The following is a 24773-nucleotide window of genomic DNA, read 5'->3' as shown; positions in this document are numbered from 1 at the left end:
ACTGTAAGAGTAACACCAATCCAATTTCCCCCCAAACTGCACAGATCAGAGCAACGACTTATTAGCACACAGGAGTAGCTCACAGAAGAAAATGCTCTGCTTCTCTAAGAGCAGAGTTGTGTTCACTCTAGTTCACTGCTAACTGGGTACTGTTGCACTTCTGCAACATCTAGTGTATATGGTATACCTAATTGACAAGAAATGCTAAGTAATCAATTAAAAAAATTTAATTTAAAACACACAATTACAGAAATCCTTTTGGAAGTATGAATGTGACTCTCCAATACAGTGGTCTGAGCTGGAATTCTATTCAAAATCTGCTCTAAAACAGCTCCATTTTTTAACATCTAAAAGAACAAAGAAACATCTCATACTAGAATCTTGTTAGTTAAAGCATAGGCCTGTGACACCTGTAAATTCTAAGTGTATTAATCAAATTATAATAAATATTAGTTTGCCTTGAGCTCAAATATAAGTGTACTGAAATAGTGTAATCAACAACAGCACAGAAGTATTTTTAGCGCTGTGGTGGTTGTGCTGGTTTTGGCTGAGAAGGGGTTAATTCTCCTCACTGTGGGGGGTCGGGGACCTTTCCAGCTTCCCGTGCTCTGCTGCATGGCGGGGGCGGGGCTGGGAGGGGCGGGGCCATGGTGGGGGCAGCTGACCCCGACTGGCCAATGGCAGGTTCATTCCATACCATGTGACACCATGACCAGTATATTGGGGAGGGCAGCAGCAGCACGGAGGCGGCGCGGCGCCGGGTCGGCGGGCGGCTGCGGCGCGTGCGGTTCGTTTCGGCGGTTCGTTCCCCCTCTCCCCTCCCTTCCCCCCTCCCCCGGGGCTTTGCGCCTCTCGTTGTTCTCCTTTACATTGCATTTCTACTGTTGTTTCTTTTAATTTTAATTATTAAACTGTTCTTATCCCAACCCACAAGCGTTACCCTTCTGATTCTCTCCCCCATCTACCGGTGGGGGAGTGAGCGAGCGACTGTGTGGGGCTGAGCTGCCGGCTAAACCACGACAGTGATATAGCCAGGCACAATGACATTTTACATCAGTGTGTAAGCAATGTGAACACCCTGAAGAAGTGAACAAAGACCTGCAGGCTTATCTGCCTACTGGGCTTAAACCAGAACATTTGCCTTTGTAGATTCATCCTTAATCAGAAATCACTTCTTATTAACACTTTAATTTAAAAATTTGCTCTTGCATCCTTCTGTTTTAACATACTACTACTGTTTACAAATGCCTGTCTGTCTCTGCCATTCCCAGTTTATATTTTAAGTAGTTACCTCAACTGAGATAAAATCATGTTTTTTTTCCATCTGGCTATTTCCTTCTCTAAACTCCTTCACTATCTGTCTTAGCTGCCCCTTCTATCACCTCCTGCTATCAGTGTTATGCCACCTTTCTGTCCACTCTAGACTTGGAGCTGTTTCTCATTCTAAATGCTTTTTCTTGTATTTTTAAATCATACCTAATTAAGTTGTCCCTCCCTAGCCTTGTTCATAGTAAATGCTGTTTACCATTTGCCATCTGAACCCTTAATGTCATCTTACCCGTGGTCAGCTTCAGGCATCTCAGTAGAGAAATACGATCCCTTTTAGTGCTACTCACAACAACTTCGAGTAACAGCAAGGTGTCTTGAATGGCTGTTTCCTCCAAACCCTCTTTTCTATGGGGGGGAAGAGGGAGAGGAAGAACTTCACGTAATGTCAAAGTGTCACTACTTAAATAATTCACTCTGTGTAAACTTCTACCCGAGCAACTCTTGGTCAACTACTAGCACTATTTCATGGGTTGGGTGGGAAATATCTCTTTGCAAATTGTTGCAACTCATTTTCTAAATAAGGAAACAATAAGTAGAACTGAAAAGCTATTCAAAAGATATGTTTGGGTCTTCGTTTAAAAAACAAAAAAAGGAAAAAAATTAAAAGCATTGTTTTCCTTAGAATGCCTCTTAGAGCTTGTCCTCCACATAACTCCTAAGTAAGTCTTACAAGAATAAATGCAGAGGTTACATAAAACTGTTCTCTTTGTAGAGTTCATGCATTTCAGGCAGTATATAGCTGAATCACAGACACATGGAAAGTTCTGAAGTTGCAGTACCATGAAAAAGTTACATATAAGTTATTTTCTATTGAGGTACATTTTGAGATAATTCAGACAGTCAAAAAATGCCTGAATGCTAATTTGTGTGGTAATTAAAGGCTTCTCTTGTATTAAATATATGAAATCCTATGTTATGAAACTTCCAAGTAATGCTGAACCCAAAATACAAGAATACCTTTTTTACAATGTTTTGTTTTCTATTTTAAAAGGGTTTTTAGAAAGAGGCAGGAGATTAAAATAACATGAGTGTCTTTCATATAGTCAAAAGATTTTATGATTATCTACTTTGACAAAGAAACTGAATATAACAATGACTTGCAAGCTTTTTCCCCACAGGTTGATAGGGGCAGTAAGGGAACTGTAACAAAGTGAGGAAATATTGTAATAGAGGAAAGTTACCTTCCCAATGAGATACAGAGTTGCTGGAAATGCGTTACAGGCCTATAAACTACTCAGCTGAGTTTGTAGTGAGAAATTTATTCTTTTTTAGAAACTGTTATGGCAAAAACCTTTTTATCTTCTGGCAAAATAGGCCTGGCTTCACACAAACAATAAGCACTTTCTTTTTTTTTTAAGTTATATTTAACTGAAGAACTTTCTCTTCATTGCACAGCTTGTCAAATTGCTATTACTTTTTCTAAAATATAGAGCAACATATTTCACTCTGTTGCTGCATGCATACTAAAGCATCAGCCTTTGTGCTTCTGTGAAGTGACTTGCATATTTTACCTCCCACTCCTCTGCCATCCTCTAAGTAAGCTGTCCGGCCCATCATCTTTGGATCTGGCACTTCCCAAAATTCCCCACAACACTGTCATATCAGCCCTGTTAGACTCATCCTGTCCAGAAGGCAAGACAGCTTCATGTGCTGCAGTTTCCCCACTTTTCTGTGTGCTGGTTATAAAAGGAAGGAAAAGGTCAATACACATCACAAGCCAGAAGACATCTTCAGAGCACACCCCAGGGAACAGCATGGGATAACGCACATGAGAAGAGCGTTCTGGGAGAAAGGCAAGCAACATTATCCTTGTGCACCTGTCACACTCCCTCCTAGTATTTCAGTGTTACTCAGGAAAGAATTTCTCAGACACCATCACTCTTACCTTCCTTTTTCATCTCCCTATTCTTACCCCATGATGATTCTTTGTATATGCTACATCCCCTGCCTACTCACCAGAGCAGGTATTTCTACTACTTTCTCCTCCCTCTTCTTATATGATAATTTTTGGTATTAACATTGTAAAAACTGCCAATGGAATAACATCTGGACATTACTATTCTAAACAGTGGCTGGCTGTCATAAACCACTTCTTGGTTTTACAGATACTTTCCAAGGTATGTGAAATTGCTGGCTTATTTAAAGGCAGTGAATCCATAACTCAAAAAGCACCTGACCAACAGGCATGCAAGAGAAAATGCAATTAATTCATTCAGGTGACCTATCTATAGGGCTGTGATCTTACATATTATTTTGGCTGCGGCACATCTAGCTCAGAACTTTTCGGTCCATACTAGCATGTGTTCATCCACGACACCTTTCTTTCCCTTATGTGGTAAAAGCAGTTTTTCTGAGACACTTGAATAAACATGTAACAGGTTTTCTTTTTCTATCCCGCCCCCCAAATCAAATTTTTTTAAAAAGCTATTTGCACACCCCTCAGTGAAACCTGGCTCTCTGGCAGACCCTCTCATATCACATGAGGTATTTAGACACGGTCTTACACCCCACACTACTTCTGGTACAGAGCTGTAGCTTGTATTTTAGATGAGTTCCCACTTGTGTGATACAGAGATGTTATCATTCTGCTGATCTGTTACATTGTTTCTGAACACACAGTCTGAAAATAAACTCACAAGGCTGCTATTGTGGTGATCTGAACTGTTGCTCACTCAGTCCCAGGGACTCCTGATTCTGCTGGTTTTGACTCTTTTTCTTTTCTTAGAGTAACAGCACATTTCTCTCAGATATATTAAATAACACTTCTCTATTCAGACCGTGTATTATTTTGCCACATTTTGTCTGTATGTCATGGTTTTAGCTGGAATAGTTAATTTTCTTCACTGCAGCTGGCATAGTGCTGTGCTTTGGACTTAGTATGAAAAAAATGTTGATAACACTCCGATGTTTTGGCTGTTGCTGGGTAGTGCTTGTACTAGTCAAGGACTTTTCTCGCTTCCCATGCTCTGTCGGGTGCACAGCTAAGAGAGCGGATTCAAATTGGCCAAAGGGATATTCCGTATCATGTAACGTCATGCCCAGTATGTTAACTGAGAGGGGCTGGCCGGGGGAGGCAGGCAGCAATCGCAGCTCAGGGACAGGCAGCGTCGGTGAGCAGTTATATCATTTGTGTTTTTTGTTTTTTCCCCTTTTTTCCTTATTTATTATCATTATTATTATTATTATCATTATTATCATTATTTTATTTTAATTGTGAAACCGATCTTATCTCAACCCACAAGTTTTTCTTTTGCTCTTTCGATTCTCTCCCCCATCCCACAGTGGTGGGGAGAGTGAGCAAGCAGCTGCGTGGTGTTTAGTTGCCAACTGGGGCTGAACCACGACACTGTAGCCCTGGCTTCTTTATTATTTTCTACTCCTGCTGTAATTTATTTAAAATGCTGTTATTTATTCCCCAGAATCTCTTTTAAAATGCCAAATAAAGAAGACTGCACCCTACTGGATGCTTCTGGTTAGCTATCTGAAAAAAAAAAAAAAAAGCCCACACATATACATCTGTCTGGTCTTAGTATAACTAAGGTATTTAAAAGTTTTAAAGACCTTACTACAAAGACCTCAAACTCTGTAGCAAGTTCTTGAAAAGTTCTGAATACCTAGGCTACACTAAGAGCAGACAGACGTATGTGGTTGGTTTTGCTTTTTAGATAGCTAACCAGAAGCGCCCAGTGGGATGCAGTTTTCTGAAAGAGATTTTTATGTCTTTGTCACTAATTAGTACCCACACTGCCACAACTACTTCAGGTTGTAAGCAATTTAAAAGATTTAAAATAAAGCAGCACTTTATTAAATTGCTAGTAAGTACTGACATCAGTGAATATTATCAAGTCAATCAAGCAATATATTGGCCTACATATTCTATATTCTTGCAGTCAGTAACGAGGGTGTCAGACTGGTTGCTGAGCAGCCACACTACTCACCAGTTCCCTATTCCAAATCAAGGGAAGTGAAGACATTTTCAACTTCTCACATAATAACCCAACAGTCTTAAGATAAATTCCTTTCTTGTTCTAAACTCTCTACTTAAGTAAACTCACATGAAAATAACCCTTCATTTAGCGGTCACACACTCCTAAACACCACATGTTTACTTGTTATTCTTTTGTTCTCTAATTGCAGTTCTGTCATTTGCTACAAAAGCTATAAAGCAGCAATAATATGAAATCTCTGCTCTTACAAGGCCATTGGCACCGCTATCCTTTCATTCATGCATATCTTGGATTTTCTCCTGCCCAGACATTATGCCCGCTCAAACATTATAAAGCTGCTTTGACATTCTGCTTTCTCATTCTGGAATAGCTCATCAGTATAGAGGTGGGCATCGCATCACATAAGCTTCCGGGCTAAGCTCTACTGCTCAAATCCAACAGTCATACAAGAAGGAGGCGTAAACCCAATTCAAAATATCATTGCACTTGGTGCTGTCATGTTGATGGCAATAAGAACACATCTTGAATGGTCTAGAAAGCCTGCTAGCCAAAGTGTACCAATACTTCAAATGCTGGTGGAGAGTTCATGAAGACATGCATGTTTCATCATAGTGTTACACAGACAGACATACACATACATAAATAGCCTTCCACAAAGTGAAGGTATGATCCACGGGAATACACTCAGAGGTATAGATTAACATTTTAAGACAGGTCTCTGCAGCGTACCGTTACTGTGGTACACAGCTTCGTATTTCTAATGGGTTGATGAGGAATGGCAACATTTGTGGGAAGACAGTAACACAGACAGCAAGTAACACAGAAGAATGGAAGAAACCCACCTTAAGGAGTTCATAATGTTGAATACCATTCACACCAATGTCCGGATCGATGGCAGATGGGACAGAATACCGAGAATTAATTGCTGTGTTTTCAGGGATAGAGATGTTAATAACTGTTGAGGGGAAAAGGGGGGCATTGTCATTTATATCCTCTATTAGGAATCTGATCTTGACCAGTCTGAAAACTTCATCAGGCAAAACAGCAACCTCCACCTCATAAAAGCAGCGATTCTCACTAAAGATGCCAGAGCAGAGCTTCTCTCGGTCTATGCGGTTTGCAGTTGTGAATATCTCACCAGTGTTCTCCTCCACCCGTACCAATGGTACATCCCCAGTCTTATACACAAGCTTGAACTGTAGCGGTGAGGAAAGGGGCACATCTGGGTCCAGTGTTAGGTTAAGATCCTTGAGCAAATTGCCAATGAGGACATTTTCAGGCAGTTCTTCCCGCACGGTATAATTCTTCTCCTGTGCGCCAGATTGAAACACAATACAGGCTAATAAGACTGCCAAGAGGTAGGTTCCAGACAGCAAGTCCATCTCCAGAATGACTAATGAGTATTCGTGTAGAATGCCAAGAGTAGCTGGAAAAGGAAAAGAAAGAAATAAAAATTCTTAAAAATTTAGGGAACACTGTTTTTAAAGTGATGGAGACATGAAAGGAGTACCTTCCCTATAGCAAATAACCTGAACTGTTTGAAAACCCTATTAGAAAAGTGATATTTGACTTAACAGTCCATCAAATGCATACAATTTCTTGCACAATTTTTTACTTAAGACTGTTTACTAAACACTGAGGTAAGACTCTTAGAACTGGATTGGAGTGAATGAACAAATAAATAGAAAAATCCCTATTTCCAGCCCAAGATTTTCCTTTGCTCCTTAAGAAATCTCTTCCTTTGAACACTCTGCCACATTGTCCTCAATCTTTTTGTTTCCAAAGTAAGAAGTAGGTAAGAAGTTTGCAAGCAAGCATCTGCTGAGAACCAGGCCTTTTTATACCTCTTGCTCAGAGACTGGAAACCAAGAACACCTGCCTTAATTTTCCCCCACGTTTGGCACTGACAATATTATGTAATATTTGTTAACAGGAAAGAAATCTGGCTATTTTTAACACAGGAACTCTTAAATCGGCAAGAAAATGTTATCTAGATAGAGTCTGGTGAACTTCAGCCAACACTAGCTGGAAATCTGTCTAACACAGGGACACTAATACAGCAGTCCTTTTCTTTAAGATGACAAGATCTCATTTGATCCTTGGAAGTAAACATAAATAGTAATACTCAACTCACTGAAATTTGGATTACATGGCTAAATCCACAAGAGCAGGGCACAAATTCTAACACAGAAGGAGAACAATAAAACATCAAAGGTTTTCCATATACAGCTAAAGCTAAAAGGAAGAGTAAACTTGTAACCCTCTTAGTTCCCCAACTGCCCACCATATTGCCAGATAATTTCCATTTGGATACTTGTCCTTAATTTCCAAAACAGCTGAGATTTCTTTTGCTTTCTTTGAGTTTAGGGGAAAAAGAAAGAAAAAATAAGAAAAAAATTATATAGACTGCACAGCAATATTCTGGTATGAGACAACATTTAATACATCTCCTGGAGAATGAACTGTAAAAAGTTTCATATAATCTTAAATCTGGTAATGCCTGCTCATGTATGAGCTAAGTACTCTGAAACAGCTATACATTTAAAGTGAGATACAGATTTGTTCTCTGCTGAAGAAAGAAACTAGGTTGAAAAGTGAAAAATTTTCTTGAGTAACAATCTATTCTCCTCTCAAGATCGTTAACAACCTCAAGAAAGATGGAAGTAGAATGGGATGACTCAAAGGTACATACAGCTATCTATGAACCTACAGCTGAGAACTTTTAGAGAAAATCACACTATTGAGGTCCTTGTATAGAATATGCTGCTTTCCCTAATCTTTGCATAACTCTGCCTTTCGAGGATTTAGGATAATCTAGGATAGCACTTCTTTATGGTAGATGCTCAAGAGTTCCATCTAAAATGATTTTTTTTAGTTAATGAAGTTTTTAGCTTCTACCAGCTTAGCATTTGTTTCAAATATACCTGTACTAAATCACCTATATTCTTTTCATTGTTTGGGTAAAAATGTAATTTTTTTTCCTACCTTTTCTGATTTCATTCTCCCTGCCATTGCATAGATTGATTTACTCCTGCAGATCAAGTAGCAGTGGTTGAAGAAATTACTGAAGCCAGTAATTGTCTTCACCCGTTAGTTACTGCCTTTCAGCAGTACGCTTTCAGGGTAATTTAAATTAAAACATTTGACTTTACAGTGAAACAGATTAGGAACATTTAATATTGCTGTTCCATTTCAACCCTGCAACCTTCTTTTGACTGGGACTGATAAAGAACATTCCAACTAGATCCGCAAGGTGTATCTTTCCACATCAGCACGATTTAACTGTAAAGCATTTTCCGGCTTTATGATTATACAAAAGGAGCAACATGAAATAAAAATCCAATCCTGCAAGTCTTCACTTATGAAAAAGGGCATTGCTCACTGGAGTAATTCAATTAACTTGAATGAGAATGCTGACATGGCTGAGAACTGGATATGCAGTTTATTTGGAGCTGTTACTGCATTACCTGCAGTATTTCAATAATTCACTGTATTATTGGCAGTACTTTAGTAATTCAGTATAAGGCACAATACAACACTAAACAGGCATTCAGGAGTGATGAAAGTGTACTATAGACAGCCATTTTATAAAGAGATAATATTAAAGTCTAAATATGTAAACAAGGATGTCATCAGCAGATACTGATTATCATTAATGGTAACACTATGGTAGCAGCATGACTTTAATGAAAGATCTGTGGTGATATTGTACAAATAAATTAGATTGACTTTTATGATTTTATTTGTTAACTGTCTTATATTTCTGGAAATACATCTCCAGCAATTGTCACCCCACTAAAGCAACTGCCCATACACATTCAACCTGCAGAAAGCTCTTATTTTGGGAAAGTACATTTTTGTATCCACTATTATTAAAATAAATATATTTACATTGTTTCCATGAAAAACACCAATAAAAATGTATGGGTTATAATTAAGAGCTGATATCTAAATGTTGCCCTCAAAACAAAAGTTCAGAATGGTACCATGTTCTGTGAATACTGAAAAGCACTGTTCTGCCACCCTTTCTTCTCTACTTGAAGTTAAACTGAATAACAACAAAACGGGGGAAAAAACTCTTCACATCCTGATGTTTGCAGAGTAATACCTTAAACTTGCAGCTCATTTCTGAGGGGAGAAAATAAAACCAAAAAAACCAACCATAAATATAAACCAAATTCCAGTGGCTATCCTAAATCCTTCTGTGACAATATTGATATAAGGATTGCCTATAAATTAAAATAATATAAAAATATTGTACGGTCATGTATATACACCTTCCAAATAAATAATCTTACTCTATAAAAAAATCTTTTTCTTATTAACAAGGTTATTAACGCCACACTGCTCCTCTCTCTATATCTACATATCTATATCTACCAGGAATTTTAGTCACACTCAAAACAAAAAGTTTGTGTTTTATCTATCAAGTTTTACAAAGCAATTTGAGGATGAGTACACAAATTGAACGGTCTAAAGAGTTCATGAAAAACCTCCCTGAATCAATTCTGAAAGTTGTGATAGTGTCAGTAGATAACTTATATTAAAACTAACCGATAAGAATTCCCACAACCCCAGCTATAACTGCAGTGGAGTTTCTAGGGATTATGAAATAACAGCAGGACTCAAAGAGGTTTGTCAGGATAACTGCGGGGTGAAACTTCTTAGTGTTACACTACTATGTGTATTTTTATTTGCCTTTTTAAAATGAAACAAAGTTTGAACCATTTCATTAAAAATGTTTCTGTCTTATTAAAGAAAATACATTAAAACATGGAAATAATAGAACACCACTGCTGCAAACCATGTCAGATAAACGCTAACATGACTTTTTGTGGTGTCTGTTACTGCAGTAGATTTTCCTAAACTACGAAAGGGTATAGACATGTAATAAGTTTTGAGTTTTAACTGAAACTGTTCGGTCTCGAAGTAGAAAAGCAACCAACAATGACTTACAATTCTTGAACTTCTGTAGAATGCACTATTTTTAAATGGTTTTTACCTGTCTTTCTAAACAATTCTAGGAACAGTTTTGAACCGTTAAAAATGGTTCAAGAGCTGTAGACCTTTAGGGGGAAAAAACCCAACATGACTCAAGTATTCCCTTAGATATACAGTGGCACATCTTATGCCATGGGGAAAGTATTGTTCTATGAGCAACCTATTTACATAGTCATAGCGGTGTCTTGCCTGTTATTTGTACCACAGCACTCATAGGAATACTATAGCAACAGCAATGCAAAGAAAAAGAACCATGAGGTACTTTCAGGCTGCCAAGCATCATCCTGAAAGACATTTACGAAATCAGAGTATTTCTAATGACATACAATATTTAATACATCTCTCACATTTGTCTACATGTCATAAATATACATACCACAAAATGCAAAACCAATATAAATACAAATCCAAAAGCGAAAGGCTAAAGAAACCGTGAATGGAAATGGCAGGGTCAAACAAAACAAGACAGTAAGAGAAATTATCAAAAGAGACCGTGTGAATGGTAAATGGTAATAGATGGTGGAAGAAGTTAGAGATGAACTAAGGAAGACTGACAAGATAAAGATATGAAAAGGAAAAAAGAACGAAACTGGGCAGAAAGGCAGTCACAGTGCCGTGTGTGGAAACAGCCTTTCTTCATGACTGGAGTATAGAAGCAAAAAGAAGTAGAAGGCTAAATAGAGTAGTCCAACTCTAAAGGACCTGTCATAAGCTCCAGCACTCTCCAGCACCTTTAAGGTGGTAAAAAAAAATTAAGAATAAAATTGTTTAACAGAAGGTAACATTAAGCTTGCCAAGCCATTTTCCCATCTTTCAAAAGAATGCACTGATGTCTGTACTACTGGCTTCTGTAACGAGTAAGGCAAACAGCCCAGATGGACAGAATGGAGGGTAGGAGGGGGAAAAAACAACTTGAGATTTGCTCTCTTTCATCTGAGTATCTCTGCACTTAAATATACCTGCTTTTCTGTCCAGTGTACCAAATATTAATGGCATAATTTAAATACTATCATCGTTCATTATTATCTTCATTTAGCAGCTGTCAAATCATACCTTGAAAAGTAGACAGAATATAAAATCTTTAACTACCTAATGGAGTAAGATGTGAAGGTAGAATCTAAATCTGTTCTTTATACACAATGCTCTACCTGGTCCCATTGAATCAGAATTCCTCTGGCTTATTACAATTGCTGTTTCTTACTTAAGAGGATCACAGAAAAGTATAAATGCAGTAAAGAGTTCAGGTGTCCACTTCAGATGAAAAAGTAACACTATTTCTTGATACCTGGGTTCAGATTTGACTTAGAGGAGGAATAAATAAGCTGTGGTAATATTTTGTAACTGCTATATCAAGTTTTAAGAAAAAAGTATTATAGACTATTTTTAAAATTTAGGACTATTACATTCAAGTCCAAAACTACATCAGTATCCAAATAATGAAATCATAATACAGAAGAAGTCCTGAAAATATCACTTCCATTCTTATCGTCATATTCCTATACCTATTTTAGTTACATGGACAAATTTAGCTAGTATACCACACTTTTTCAATACAACATCCCCTTCATTTGCTGCTAATCCACCGTGGACTCCTTAAATAGGAGTATTTAAATCCCTGTGTTAAAACAGCGTTTCTCAGAGCAAAAGATCCTGATGACATGGGCTCTATTTGTCAGTCAATGGCACGATTGTTACTGAAGAGTGAGCTATTTGCAACTATTCCAGTTCACAAAGGCTCCCTCTGAAGTATCCATTGATAATTAATCAGTTCTATGCTAAATGCCAGGGGTTTTTAATTTCTGAATCATGTTGATATGGATTTCAACTTTATGCTGTAGACCTCAGCTGCTGGATTGTCAGGCAGGATGTTTTCTGGTACTGTGGATGTTTAGTGTTGGGTGTTTTGGTTGGTTTGATTTTGGTTGTTGGGTTTTGGTTGGGGTTTCTTTTCCTTTAAGTTACTAACATAGCTGAATACAGAAATGTCTATCCTTTGTCACCACACATACCATGTTTCATTTAAGGAGCTGGCTGGTTTTAAGGTAGTTAACTTTTTTAAAAAAGGTAAAGACTTCACTAGTATTTCTTACCATTTTTGGTGACAATAAGAAACACTACAAAGATGTTGCCTGACAGGAATCCCCCTCATTTTTTTTAAGGCCAGGCAGAAATTATAACAAAGAACCTGAACTCATTTTCACACTCTATAATGTTTCAAACATAAATTATTTTGTAGTCATCAATATTTATCCACAGGATCCACTCCCTACATAGTATACTTCATGATCATATTAAAAGAAAAAGACCTACCTCAAAAAGAAACACACAATTTGTTATATTATCAAGGCTTTCAAATTAATTTCCTCAGATGATTTTACTTTAAATCCACTAAGGGACTGATTTATTCTTTGATCTATGTTTTATTAGCATGATGGTACTGACTTCAATGAGATTTCTTTAATTTTATTTTTTTTGCCCAGTGATGAGCAAAATGAAACTGGAAATTCTTATTACCAGGAGAAAACATCACCCCACATCCATTTAAGTCAATAAAAGAAGTAAGCGTGAGCCACAACTTGCTTACAGTTAGATGCTCTCCTGATTCAGAATCTTCATGGCTTTTGAAACAGTAATTTTAGGGTTGTTTTTTTTTTTTTACTTTACCATCACAGGGGGTAAGAAATACTCTTCACTTGAAGAAATAAAAAGTTAATGACCATAAGGCAAATTCTTCCACCACATGAAGAAGCAGCCAAGGTATGGAAAACAAGCAACTGATAAATCCTTAGTGAAACAGAATTCTGTATTCCTGATATTAATCTGCAACTAATAGCAAGAGTGCTCATTAAAACTTGTGTCAGGATGCTGGAAACAGTGAACAGAACTATAAATACACAACAGGCAGTGAGCATGCTGAATGGACAAATTGAACTCAAGCACATTACTATGTGCCATAAAGAGCAATTTCTTTTAATTGTTTCAAATGAATCCCTGTAAAACTGAAGTCTCTTTTTTACTAAAATAGTAAGTACAGTCCATGTTTTCGAAAAATGCATCTATCACCCACTCAGCAAATACTTTAGAAATATCCTGTAACTGATTTCAGAAGACATTCAGGCAGAAGATAAGCAGTATCAAATTTATTTATATACTGGTAACACTAGAAAATAGATAGCCCTGCTAACAGCAGTGAAACAATTTTGAACCAGAAATAGAAAGCTAAAGGTTGAGAACAGACATCTTGGGAACAAGGTGAAGATCTCTCTGATAAGTATGTCTATTTCCATTTTCTTAGAAAGAAACACTGGGATACCTGAACAAATAGGAAAAAAAAAAAAACCCAAACCCAGCACACAAACCCACTCTAAAGCTGCTAATGTTGCAACTCCAAAGCTAAAACAACATTGCCCTAAAAATTCAAATATATATTCAATAAAATGCAATGACCGACTTTCAAAAATGATACAAAAAATCGAGTTATTAATGGTATGATTCATAATGGCATTTTCTTAGTGTTTTATTTGTGTGTTTGTACACATGAATACATTTTACAAATCAAGCGAAAATTGCTCTAGTTTTGTTCCTTGAAAATCTGTTCATGCCTCAAATCTGAAAATTAAATCTCTGCTAAAGCAAACAAAAGAAAAGTCATCCATGAACTACTGGCAAAAGAATGCAATACCACAATAAGAAATTATATGAAACCACATATGTGATCATTGGATGTATTTCAACCTCACCAGATTTTTCTTAATTTAAAAATGAAAGTAGATCTGATTTTAGTCACTTTTGTCAAATCCCTTGAAATGGCAATTGTCAAGATCACCTGTTTCATACATAACGCATTTTGCTTTACTGCCTTGTGGCCAGTTAATAACTTTCATTATCGAATAGTAGAAAAATGCACTTCACGAGGTCTACTAAACAACTCAAGTATTTGTGAATAAGGATGGGAATACTGCTCACAGATGAATGCTATATTGTCTATTACCAACTTATACTAAATACAATTCTGCCTAGAGTCCAGTCATATACATAACAATATTTCTTCATCCTACAGTAGCAGAAATCAGCTGCCTTCTTCCATCCCCCCCTTCAGTTCAAAACACAGAGATGATGTAACTACACTAATTTACACGCATTTAACCAAAAGTTCCACTTGTGAGAATACTATTCCCAAAACTTTGGGGGGGGGGGGGGGGGGAAATCAACACAACCTACATATATTGCCACTTTTCTTTTAAAGAAGTATTGAGTTTAAAAAAAAAAAATCTTATGTTTATATTTTGTAGTTCTTGTTAAACCCAGGGTATCTGGAACTTTACACTAATTGCATCAAATTCCTGATGGGGGGGAGGAAGTTCTCCTGGGTGTCAGGATTCACACATTAGACTTTAAACGATACCAGAACCTTACTTTTTCTACTCATTTCTTTTTCAATTGCTTAAATGTTTGTATTTCCATCAGTTTCTCTCTGCCTCAGCACAACATACCCAGAGAAGGCCGAGTGTCCTGTGAACAAACTCTCACAGGTTTTGGTAACAAGTTCTTACAGCACTCAAAACCTGAAAGGAAAAGAGTAGCTGAACTTTCACCGTAATTCCTGCTCAGCAAATTATCAGCATGCCCATGTAAAACAGGACTAGCAGGCTACAGCAACAAAGCATTTATACAACACTTTATTATTTGTTTATTCTGACCTCCCATCAGGCTATCTGGATATGGTCACTGTGTTCCATTTCTGATACTGTTAGGCTCATGAAGGATCACGTTTAAACATACAAAAGTCATACACTTACATGGCCCTCAACCAATGTATTTCATTACTTATCATTATAATTAACAACTAGCTAAGCATCAAATTTCTTCTTCCTCAGTAAAATGGGAGGAAAATAGTTCAGTAAATTTTACATTCATCCTCGTGAACGCTTCACAGAAGCAAAATGTTTCCTATTCAATCTATTTCCTTCAAACAAAAGTTTATACAGTACAGCAAAAAAGAAATTGTTAACAGTAGTATAGTCTCCATGGAAGTCTTCAGACAAGAAACAGTATGTTTTTCATCCAGTGGCAGCGTAACTACTAATTTTCATATGGGATTTTTTGGTCTTCTTAAAGATAGCTTAAATATAGATGAGATTCAAATGAGAAGGTACTGGTCAAGAGTTTGAAATATAAAATACATCATGAAAGAGGTTTTCTACACCTCTGTATATATCTCACCAATTAACAGCCTAATCACCATGTCTGTCCAAAGTTGTCGCATGCAACATGTGGATACAATACAGAAGAATACATATTTATAAATCATAAACTCAACTCTGGAATCTCTAAGCGTACCACGAGTATGGAACTAGTTGCACGTGTTGGAATGAATTTTCTCATCATTTACGTATGGGTCCAAAAAGCAACCACATTTTTTAGCTAACTGACCCTACGTAAACACACTATATGAACAAAACATTGCCGTATGTAATATATGACTCTCCGATGAGAACATGATTTGAGAGCAAGACTTTTCCAAAGGCAGAACAAAACCACTTGAAGTTATATTAAAATATAAAATAAAAAATATTCCTTTAAAAAAAAAAAAAGCAGATTGAGACAAAGCAGAAAAGTAAGATTTTAAGTAAATGTCTCTCTGCTCTCTGTCCTGGGAGGCCCGCTCCTCCCAGACAGGCTCACCCTGACCCCAGCCAGCTCTAAGGCTTATCACTTGCTCTACAGACCCTCCGGCAGTCTCTAGGAAAACCCTTTATTGTTTGTTAACTGGACACAAAGACAGAACCACCATCTTCAACTTTGGAAGTTCTTGGGGTAGAAATTGCGGGAAGCCCAGAGAAATACCACAGGTTATCGCTCCGACCCCACATCGTGTCGACCGCCTACGCCCGGACGGCTCCCTCACAGCCATACCCGCCCCCTCCTTCTGGAAGCTTCCCGCGAGCGGGCGGGGCCTGCGGCCTCCCCTCACCGCGGGGCTCCTACCTCAGCAGCCTACCCGCCTTCCCACCCCCGCCTCTCGCCTGAGGGTGGCACCCGCCGCCTGTTGAAAGAGCGACAGCTGGCAAGGAAGCCCGCCAACTACCACCGCCTAACAACCGCAAATGGATGGTCAGTCGTAATCTATTCGGTAGGACCTGTGGCACTGGTGTGTGCATTCTCTGTTCCATGAGGTATGCAGACGGGGAAAACTTGAGGCAAGGACAGGCTGTAATTTTTTCTAAACTTTTACAGGAATAAACACCAATTCTCTGCAAATTCTGCCCTGAGTTACCACAGGCTGGCCTACATAAATGCCAGTATTTTGTAGGTTCAGGTGGAGAGGTTATTCTGCGTTCCCTTTCCCAAAGCCACTTCAGTACAACACTGTTGGTGCAGACTTTCAGTGGTACGAGGAAAAATACCAGTGTATTTAGAGTCTATAAAGCACTCTGGGGATCGCTCAAAGGGAAAGGTGCTGTATACAGGTGATAGCAATAGGAGCTGCAGCATCGTGTGGCTTTAGAAAAATTTTCTCTGCAGAAGTGAACCACCCTTTTTCCTCTACTAATGACAGGAAATAAGTGTATATGAAATAAAATTAAATGCAGTTTGATAAAAGATTTCTTGTGATTTATTAAATGGGAGACCAAAAGCATCTAAGTTTGATCCCAGCTGGTTACAGTTAAAAGAATTAAGATCAAGCCTTACAAATTCCTACTGTACTTTATTAAGGACATGAATTTATCTCTTATGATACTGTAAAATAGATAGCATAAATACATATTTAAAATACAAATTGAGTAATATCATTTTGTTATTTCCATGTAGCACAACTCTGTCTGTAATTACCCGTTATTCTTCCAATCCTCCTAAGAAGGATTTCCAGCCTTACTATGTTTGTAGCTTGAAATGACCTTTGGTTCAATATGTTGATACTGTGCAAGTAACTGAAGATAATAACAACAATAACAACTATTTTATACTGTGCCTTATGCAATTTTTTCACATTATTTGATTTGACTTTCAAACAAAAGATGTATAGCAAATTATGCATGAATTGCAACAAAACTTAACTTAATCCATTATATACTGATGGAGTAGGAGTGAACTTTTAATAACTCAATGTTACCATATGCATGACTATTAAAAATATACCAACTCTTGAAAGGTAAAATCATATAAATTTTTGAGAAATTTCTCTTACTAGTAAAAAGTATCATGCCTTATTGATAGATAATAAAAATAGGTCTTTAATTCTATAGTTTATATAGACAAAATGTGAAGTATATTTCTCTGTAATTTTTAAAATAATAAAAACAAAAAAAAAACCACCAAACCACCACTGGAATCATCTAACTGTTCTGGGAAGATACTTTCTAGTGCATAGCACCTCTCATCCTGACAGATCCCCAAACTGCTGCAGGGATTACAAACACATGGGCTGCTTCTCAAAATGCTGAAATTCTGTCACAGGAGCACTACACTAAAGTGATTCTGGAAAGGGGACTGAAAACTAAATTATCCAGTGGAAATGATGGAGCATAGCTGTTTAGACTTGGGAGAAAGCAGCTACCAAAATTCAGTCAGACTACTTGTACAAAAAATACTCAGTAAAAACAGTCATAGAAATGGATGAAGCAGAATTACAAGAATACTTTAAAATATGTTACAGTGGTTTGGTGTTCAGGACCTGATTTTGTACTTTAAATTTTGTTTAACTGTATGGTAAATATGGTTTGAAAAGTGGAAGATCTGTTAACAATTTTCTATTAAATTGATTCAAAGCCCCCTGAAATCAGTGGCATCTTCAGTAGGGTTTACAAAATTTGCCAGAACTATAGCTCTGGAAATAGATTGCCTTAAACTTAAGCATGAAGTGAGAGAGCCTACATATCTCAACAACAGAACTTTATTACCTATTTGCATATACTGTTCTATGTCAGTATTGAATGCTTAATTTTAGATTTTATTACAAATGATAGGCCAGATCAAAACAAGCTATGGTCTTGACTGAAGCCTGCCGTGGTAAAGCTGATGCTCAACAGAATCTCAGAAAACTTTGTTTTTAAAGTTTTGGCTAGATCCATTAGCTTTACTATAGCTCCTTCACAGACTTTTACTCAAATAATGGAAATTGTGTTGTTTGCATTTCTTCACTGCCTCCTCACTAAAATGTGTCAATAATTAGGATGACATAAAAGGCATTTTGTAATGTGGACAAAATATTTCAAGCTAGAAATCTGCACGTCCATTGACTCAGTGTGGCCAGCCTACTGTCAATGATGTCCAGACACAAGTTATGTGGCAATGACTCAGTCTTGCAATGTAGAACATAAAAGTTTGGGATATTCTTTCCCATCCATTCTCCTTCTTCTGACATAGTGCAAGAGGATGAAGAGCTTCAAAAGGTTTTTAATGGGGTGGGGGAAGCCATACCTACATTTATAATGAGAACAGTGTACATCTGTATATCAGAGTCCTGTAGGTCATCGATGTTCATGAAAAAGCTTTTAAAAGTCATGTTGAAGCACATTTTCTCACACAACATCAGGGGTCCGTGATGCATTTTATCATTACTGGTACACTGCACAGAACATTTTTTAAGAAAATAGAATATGAGATCTTGAAAGTAGGAATTAAATGTGGAAAAATCGTAAAGGAATAATGTGAACAATTATTAAAGTTTCAAATAAATGCATATTCTTCTTCCTCTGATTTGTCTAAAAGTCATGTCCCTACTCCACAAACCCAAGTGAAAAAAACTAATTTTGCATATAAATGGAATGACTTTCACTACTTGATAATATCTTATTATTTAAATGTAAGAAAGATAGAAAAGAGCACAAAAAATACCACAAAACACATACCAGCCTATTAGCTAAAGTAATCACAACACAGAGAATCTTTGAATAACATGGGATTGTATTAATTTCAAGCTTCTCATATTGGTGACTTTGCCTATTTCAGTGAACTAGAAATGACCAAAAGTTTTTTGGTTATTTCTGGGAATTAGACGTTTGTATTAGGATTGTAATAGAAATGTCATGAAAATACATCTGATAGACTGCTCCTTTACATCAGTTAATTGCACCTCCAAGACTAAGACTTACCAGAAAATGGGTTGTTTTCTTCATATACAGAAGTCGTTTTGAATGACTTCAGCAAGAGCAACACGAGTGACACGAGGACATTATTATATGTTGTTTCACCAGAGAGAACAACAACAGTGATAAGATTAACTGCTCCATCAATTACCGGTATAAGAAGTAGAAATATTGATTGGTGATTAAACGAATAGAGAAAATAATAACATTTCAAATCTTTAACCTCTGACAACATAACTGTCAGTCAGAACTCTTAATGATTTCCAGTAAAACAGATGCTCAGAACTTAGAAAATTCAAACCCTGAGTGTTTAGTAAAGAAAACTTGGTGTTCTGTTACTAAAGTCTATCAGAATTCCAGTGTTGCATTATATGCAATATGTATTACGTGCACTAGAGCAAATTTCCCAGAGAAAACATTCTATTCTGGAAGTATTAAATTATTGTGGTATTGAAAAGTAGCCACAATTTCTATTGAAACATAATCATTAGGAACAAAATATCAGAAGGCCTAACAGGATTACTAGAATACTTTTCTGGAACTTAATGATGTTAGTCCCATGTATACTTTAAAGTATTATGACATATTTTGAATCTTTTCAAACGTGCAAATATATAAGAAGAGTGTGATATGGTGTCTTAAGTTTGCAGGTCTTTTTGCCTAATAAAATTCACTATATTTTATGTGATGCAGTACATTACACCTATTTTCTGATATCCAGAGATGATGAGTTCCTAGAGACAGTCTAATGTCTCACAGTGATGTTTCTCCGTGTGTCAGTAGAAGCGTATATATCATCAGTAGCTCATTTACTACTGCTACTACCAGCATTAGTGATGGGATATTTTGTGTGTGTGTGCGCGTGTGCCACTTATCACAGATTTTTTTTCTTTTTTTGACAGAGTTTGAGAAGGCATATTATTCCTTAGTGTACAGTGTGGATGGATGCTGCATTGTTTTAAATGGAGAATCATTCTCTGTAAGCTGAGGGATACTGCCAAGTCTGATTTCTTTAAAATCAGTTCAAGAGATTCATGCTCAGACTTGGCTGGAATGTGGAGGCTTACACTTTTTGATCAAATGACAAAAATTCAAGTTCTTGTCATTCCTCTTCTATTGGTATTGGTTTTCTTGTAGGAAAAAGATAAAAAATTCGACATTTTCATGGAACACATTATATTCTGCCATATATTTGCTAGTTTGTTCTACACTTACTCAGATTAAAGCACACAAATATCACTTTGAAATATCTTTTCTGTCCCAGCAAAATACAGTCATCTGAATCCATTGTTTAAATTCATATGATTTCAGGAGAAAACGAAGCAAGTAATTACACTAGCTGTGCAATGCCCTTTCTTATACAATTAGAAATCAGTGCAGTAGGGCTTTCTGTTGTTTGTTCATTTATTTGCTTTATAACAGAGACATTGGGGGAATTCAGTTGAAAAAATATCTGCAAGATTAATTTCCAAGCCAATGACTGAAAATAGTGTTGCCTGGAATGCAGATTATGTTCCGTTCCTTGGTTCACATACGTACTTCTCAAGTAGTCTCTGCAGAACAGTAAAAGCTTTGCACTCTCCTTGACTGCTAATATTTTAGAATTCTACCAATGATAGATAAGATAATCATTAGAATTTCAGCCATCTCATTAGTCTTTCGTTTGACCTGAAATTAACAACAATCATATTGAAATAAATCTGTGGTTAATTATTTAGCCATTCAATTGAACAGTAAAACTATTTTTAATGAAGGTTTGTTAGTGAAATGATTATTTCATTATATTTTAAATAAATGAAATCCATACTTTAAAAAAGAAAAAAAAAACAAAACCAAGCAATGTCCAAAAGATCAAACTGAACACCACCTCGAGTCACCACGTATCTCCTCCTTCTGACACTAACAAGAGTCACAGATCAACAAATGAAAACATCGAAATTGCTGAAAAATATAGTTTATTGTGGTTTGTTCTAGCATGGGACTCAGGTTGCAATACTCAAAGAGCACAGGTCACATCTAGCCTTCAGTTACTAAAAACCAAACCAAAAAAAAAAAACCAACACAAACAGCAAGGTGTTGCTTTGCTTACTGTTCTTAATGATTGTTTCCTACAGATTGCTACCTGTGATCAGATTGAATCTATGTGTACAAGTAACTCCTGAAGAGTTAGCTGTTACATTTGGTCCTTAGAACAATAAATAATATTGACCCTTTTGATGTTTCTGAGCATAACACAATAACTCATGAGGTTTCTAAAACAAATCCTACTACTACATTGTACTTGCCAGTTTTTAAATTCCCTCAAGTGAATGTAGAGCTTACAGTTTAGAGCTCTTAATTCTTTTGGTGGGAAACTTTGATCTTTTATGGTAGCGGGAAGGAAAAAGGCACATATAGCTAGATATTTCAGTGATGCCAGCACTGTTAAGGCGTTGCAGGGTAGGAGGGGAATGTTTTCAATACAAGTATTAATGAGTTATTGGTCTTCCTGAAGGAAACATACAGAGAGGAACTAAATATTGTCTGCAAGACAAGAACAAAATAATTGTGTACTAAGTTGGTTTTAGGTAGGCTGTACTATCTGCAGCTTTCCACACATATGTTACTTCGCATCAGATGGTTTAAATGCATCATCCTCTATTACAGAGGAAAGATGCATTTTTATTTACTTCTTTTTCACTCAGTGCTATTGCAAATTGTCCTTGTGTAAGTCTCCCTTACTATGTTTTAGCAAGCAGGCCACCTAGTGCCTAACAATAACAAGTACTCCATAATGACTTTAAGTGTTCTGCAAGACCTAACATTACCCTTAGTCAACTGGGTATCAAAATCACACTGCCATGTTACAACTCTTCAAAAATAATAGAGAATTTATTTTCCACCACCACCATCCTAGAGTAGGATTGTGCCAGTTTCCTATAAAATGTTGAATTATGAAATAGCTATGCACCTTTTTCTTGTTAAGAAAGACCAAATTCTTTTCTTTAAAAGCTAATTTTGTAAATAATCAAGCTACTTGTAAGATTTCAATTGTTTCAATCTGTTGCTGAAAAAATAAATGCCAGTCTTTTTCTACATGTAAGATTTCCCATTATTCTTGGACACATGTACTTTCTAATTTAATCTAATAAAATGAAAAATAATGTAGTATTTTAATAGTGTAAATGACACATCTGGTATTACCATTACAAGGGATATTTCCTCCTAGTTTCATTTGTGTCAGTATTTTAGATTCCAATTCAGCTTTTTTTAAGATTGTTGGCAAAGTTTCCATAAACATCAAGAGATACAGTGCCTGTTAAGCTTTCTGTTTCATCTTGGCAATATACTGCTTTCCGGTATACTGGAATGAAAATTCAATAATCTCAAGAAGCAACCAATAGTCCCTCAAAGTAAAAAAGACTATTTATTCCTTTACTCAATTTTAAATTACCCTTAGTGCTTTTTTGAATAGTGAGATTTTAAGCCTGTGGAATGTCTATGTTCAAAGCTATCAGAAGATACTGAAAATATTTTCTTGTTCAGATTCTATAGACCAGTTTTCAAATATTCTAATTTGACATGTCTCCATGAAAGTAGGTCATCACAAATGCTTTAGTCAGAACCAAAGCTTTAGTCCTCCTGGACTTCAGTGGAACTTAGGTTCCCACAGCACTAGGAAATTTGTCTAGTGCTGGATGTCTCATCTAGTGCTGGATATCTCATCCAGTGCTTTAGTCCTCCTGAACTTTAGTGGAACTTAGGTTCCCACAGCACTAGGAAATTTATGTCCAGTGCTGGATATCTCATCCAGTGCTCTTAAAGTCCAAGCTAAATATTTTTTCAAAAATCTATTTACTCTGGAACGCATAATACCCTGATTCTTCTGGTTTAATTTATAACTTACTTAGGACTTATGTGTGTATATATATGTGCATATAAACACGCTGCTTGTATGGGAAAGAAATAATGAAAAGCATTCAGTAAAATAAACTTCTTTTGAACATTAAAGCAAAATTTAAGAGAACATGCCCACTACTTACAAATCTATCTCAAGGGAATAGAGATTTCCTTGCCCTGAACATTTTGTAGGTGACGGTGACCATATAACTGTCCAATACTACCCAGCGCCATTTAGATTGCACTGCATTTACTCCTGATGAGATTTACTTTGATGGGCATTTATATCTACACAAAAAAAAAAAAGAAAAAAAGAAAAGAAAGAAAAAAAAAACAAAAAACACTCCAAGGTGTTAAACCTGCCTAGAACAGGAAGTAAATTCTGAATGTGTTTAAAAGAAAAGAATCTACTTCTGTGATAAATGAAAGCTTCCATTTGCCAAATTTTAAATCTAAATTTAGATCCACAACAGTAAATTCCCCTGTAGCATTTTGTGAGCTTTTTAGAGTCTCAAAGGGAGAAGGAATTATCCTTTCTGAAACATGATAGGTGAATTACCCATCTCTTGATATAGACTAGTCATGTATTAGAAGGATAAAGGACATCCATCCATACCTGCTTGATTGATTACTTCTGCTTCTGTGATTTGAAAGGCACCATCATTACTCAGACATTAATAATGGGGGGAAAAAAAAACAACCCAAATTGAACCATTATTTATCCCCTACCCCAAAGAATCTGGGGACTGTAAAACAGAGCCAGTAATGTCTAGGATAGTTAAAAACAGGGTACATGAAACAGATCATGACATGACCATGAATCTCTCCCATGATACACTGTCAGTTGGATATGAATGTTACAATATACGAAATTAAAATTTATCAAAACAATACAATCTAATACCAACATGCTGAAGTGAGGTGGCATTCCCAGAACCAAGAATCATAGGCTAAATTGGTCTCTAATGCAAATACAGTGAACAATATCATAATGCAAGGATTAATTTTCAGGTTTGCTGGGGCTCCTGCAGCGGACAGAATTTTCAGTTTTTCCAATCTTGAGGAACCAATTAGGAAGCAGGATCCAAAAAGTGAAAACATCAATACTGGCTGCGAGAATGGCTGCACTAGCAATGCTGCTTGCCCTTTGCTGCCTAGCAGTTTTCCTTCTTTCAGAGTGACAACTGTAAAAGAACTTAATCTAACTACACGTTAGAGTAGAGGACCTGTGACTGGTTGTTGTCATCAATGTGTAACATCCCTTGGGTGACAGGTTCTCTCATTCATCTGAGTGCTCATGCATATTGACAAGGAGCTGCCTGCCAAAAATGACAATACTGTACAGTATTTCTTTAGCTGTATCTCACCTTCCAGACTGCTGCATGCCACAGGATAGTCTGCTAACCCAGACTTTTTCACAAGTAGATCCTACACCAACAGCACTCTTTCAGGTCCTTAAGAACCGGGGTCCTTCCCTGGAAAACTAAATTTTTTTTTCTGATATGAGTGAAGGGACTTCAAGGCAGTG

The 24773-nt window shown here is 36.7% G+C and overlaps 1 protein-coding gene across 7 annotated transcripts in view; it reads right to left on the bottom strand.

The window, feature by feature from the left end:
- Positions 1-24773, bottom strand: part of PCDH11X (protocadherin 11 X-linked) — a 520325-nt gene that overhangs the window by 464075 nt on the left and 31477 nt on the right. For 6 of the 7 annotated variants that reach the window (XM_075106676.1, XM_075106677.1, XM_075106682.1 and 3 more), the window contains exon 2: positions 6119-6702. The exons of the other annotated variant lie outside the window; for it this stretch is intronic. In XM_075106676.1, the coding sequence (XP_074962777.1) occupies positions 6119-6658 (540 nt within the window). In that variant the 5' untranslated portion in view covers positions 6659-6702. The remainder of the gene's footprint in view (positions 1-6118; positions 6703-24773) is intronic. 7 annotated transcript variants of the gene reach the window in all.

Source organism: Phalacrocorax aristotelis, chromosome 11, assembly GCF_949628215.1.
Source record: "Phalacrocorax aristotelis chromosome 11, bGulAri2.1, whole genome shotgun sequence".
Classification (NCBI taxonomy): Eukaryota; Metazoa; Chordata; class Aves; order Suliformes; family Phalacrocoracidae; genus Phalacrocorax; species Phalacrocorax aristotelis.
Note: the sequence above shows the minus strand (reverse complement) of the source record. Positions and strands in the feature narration are given on the sequence as shown.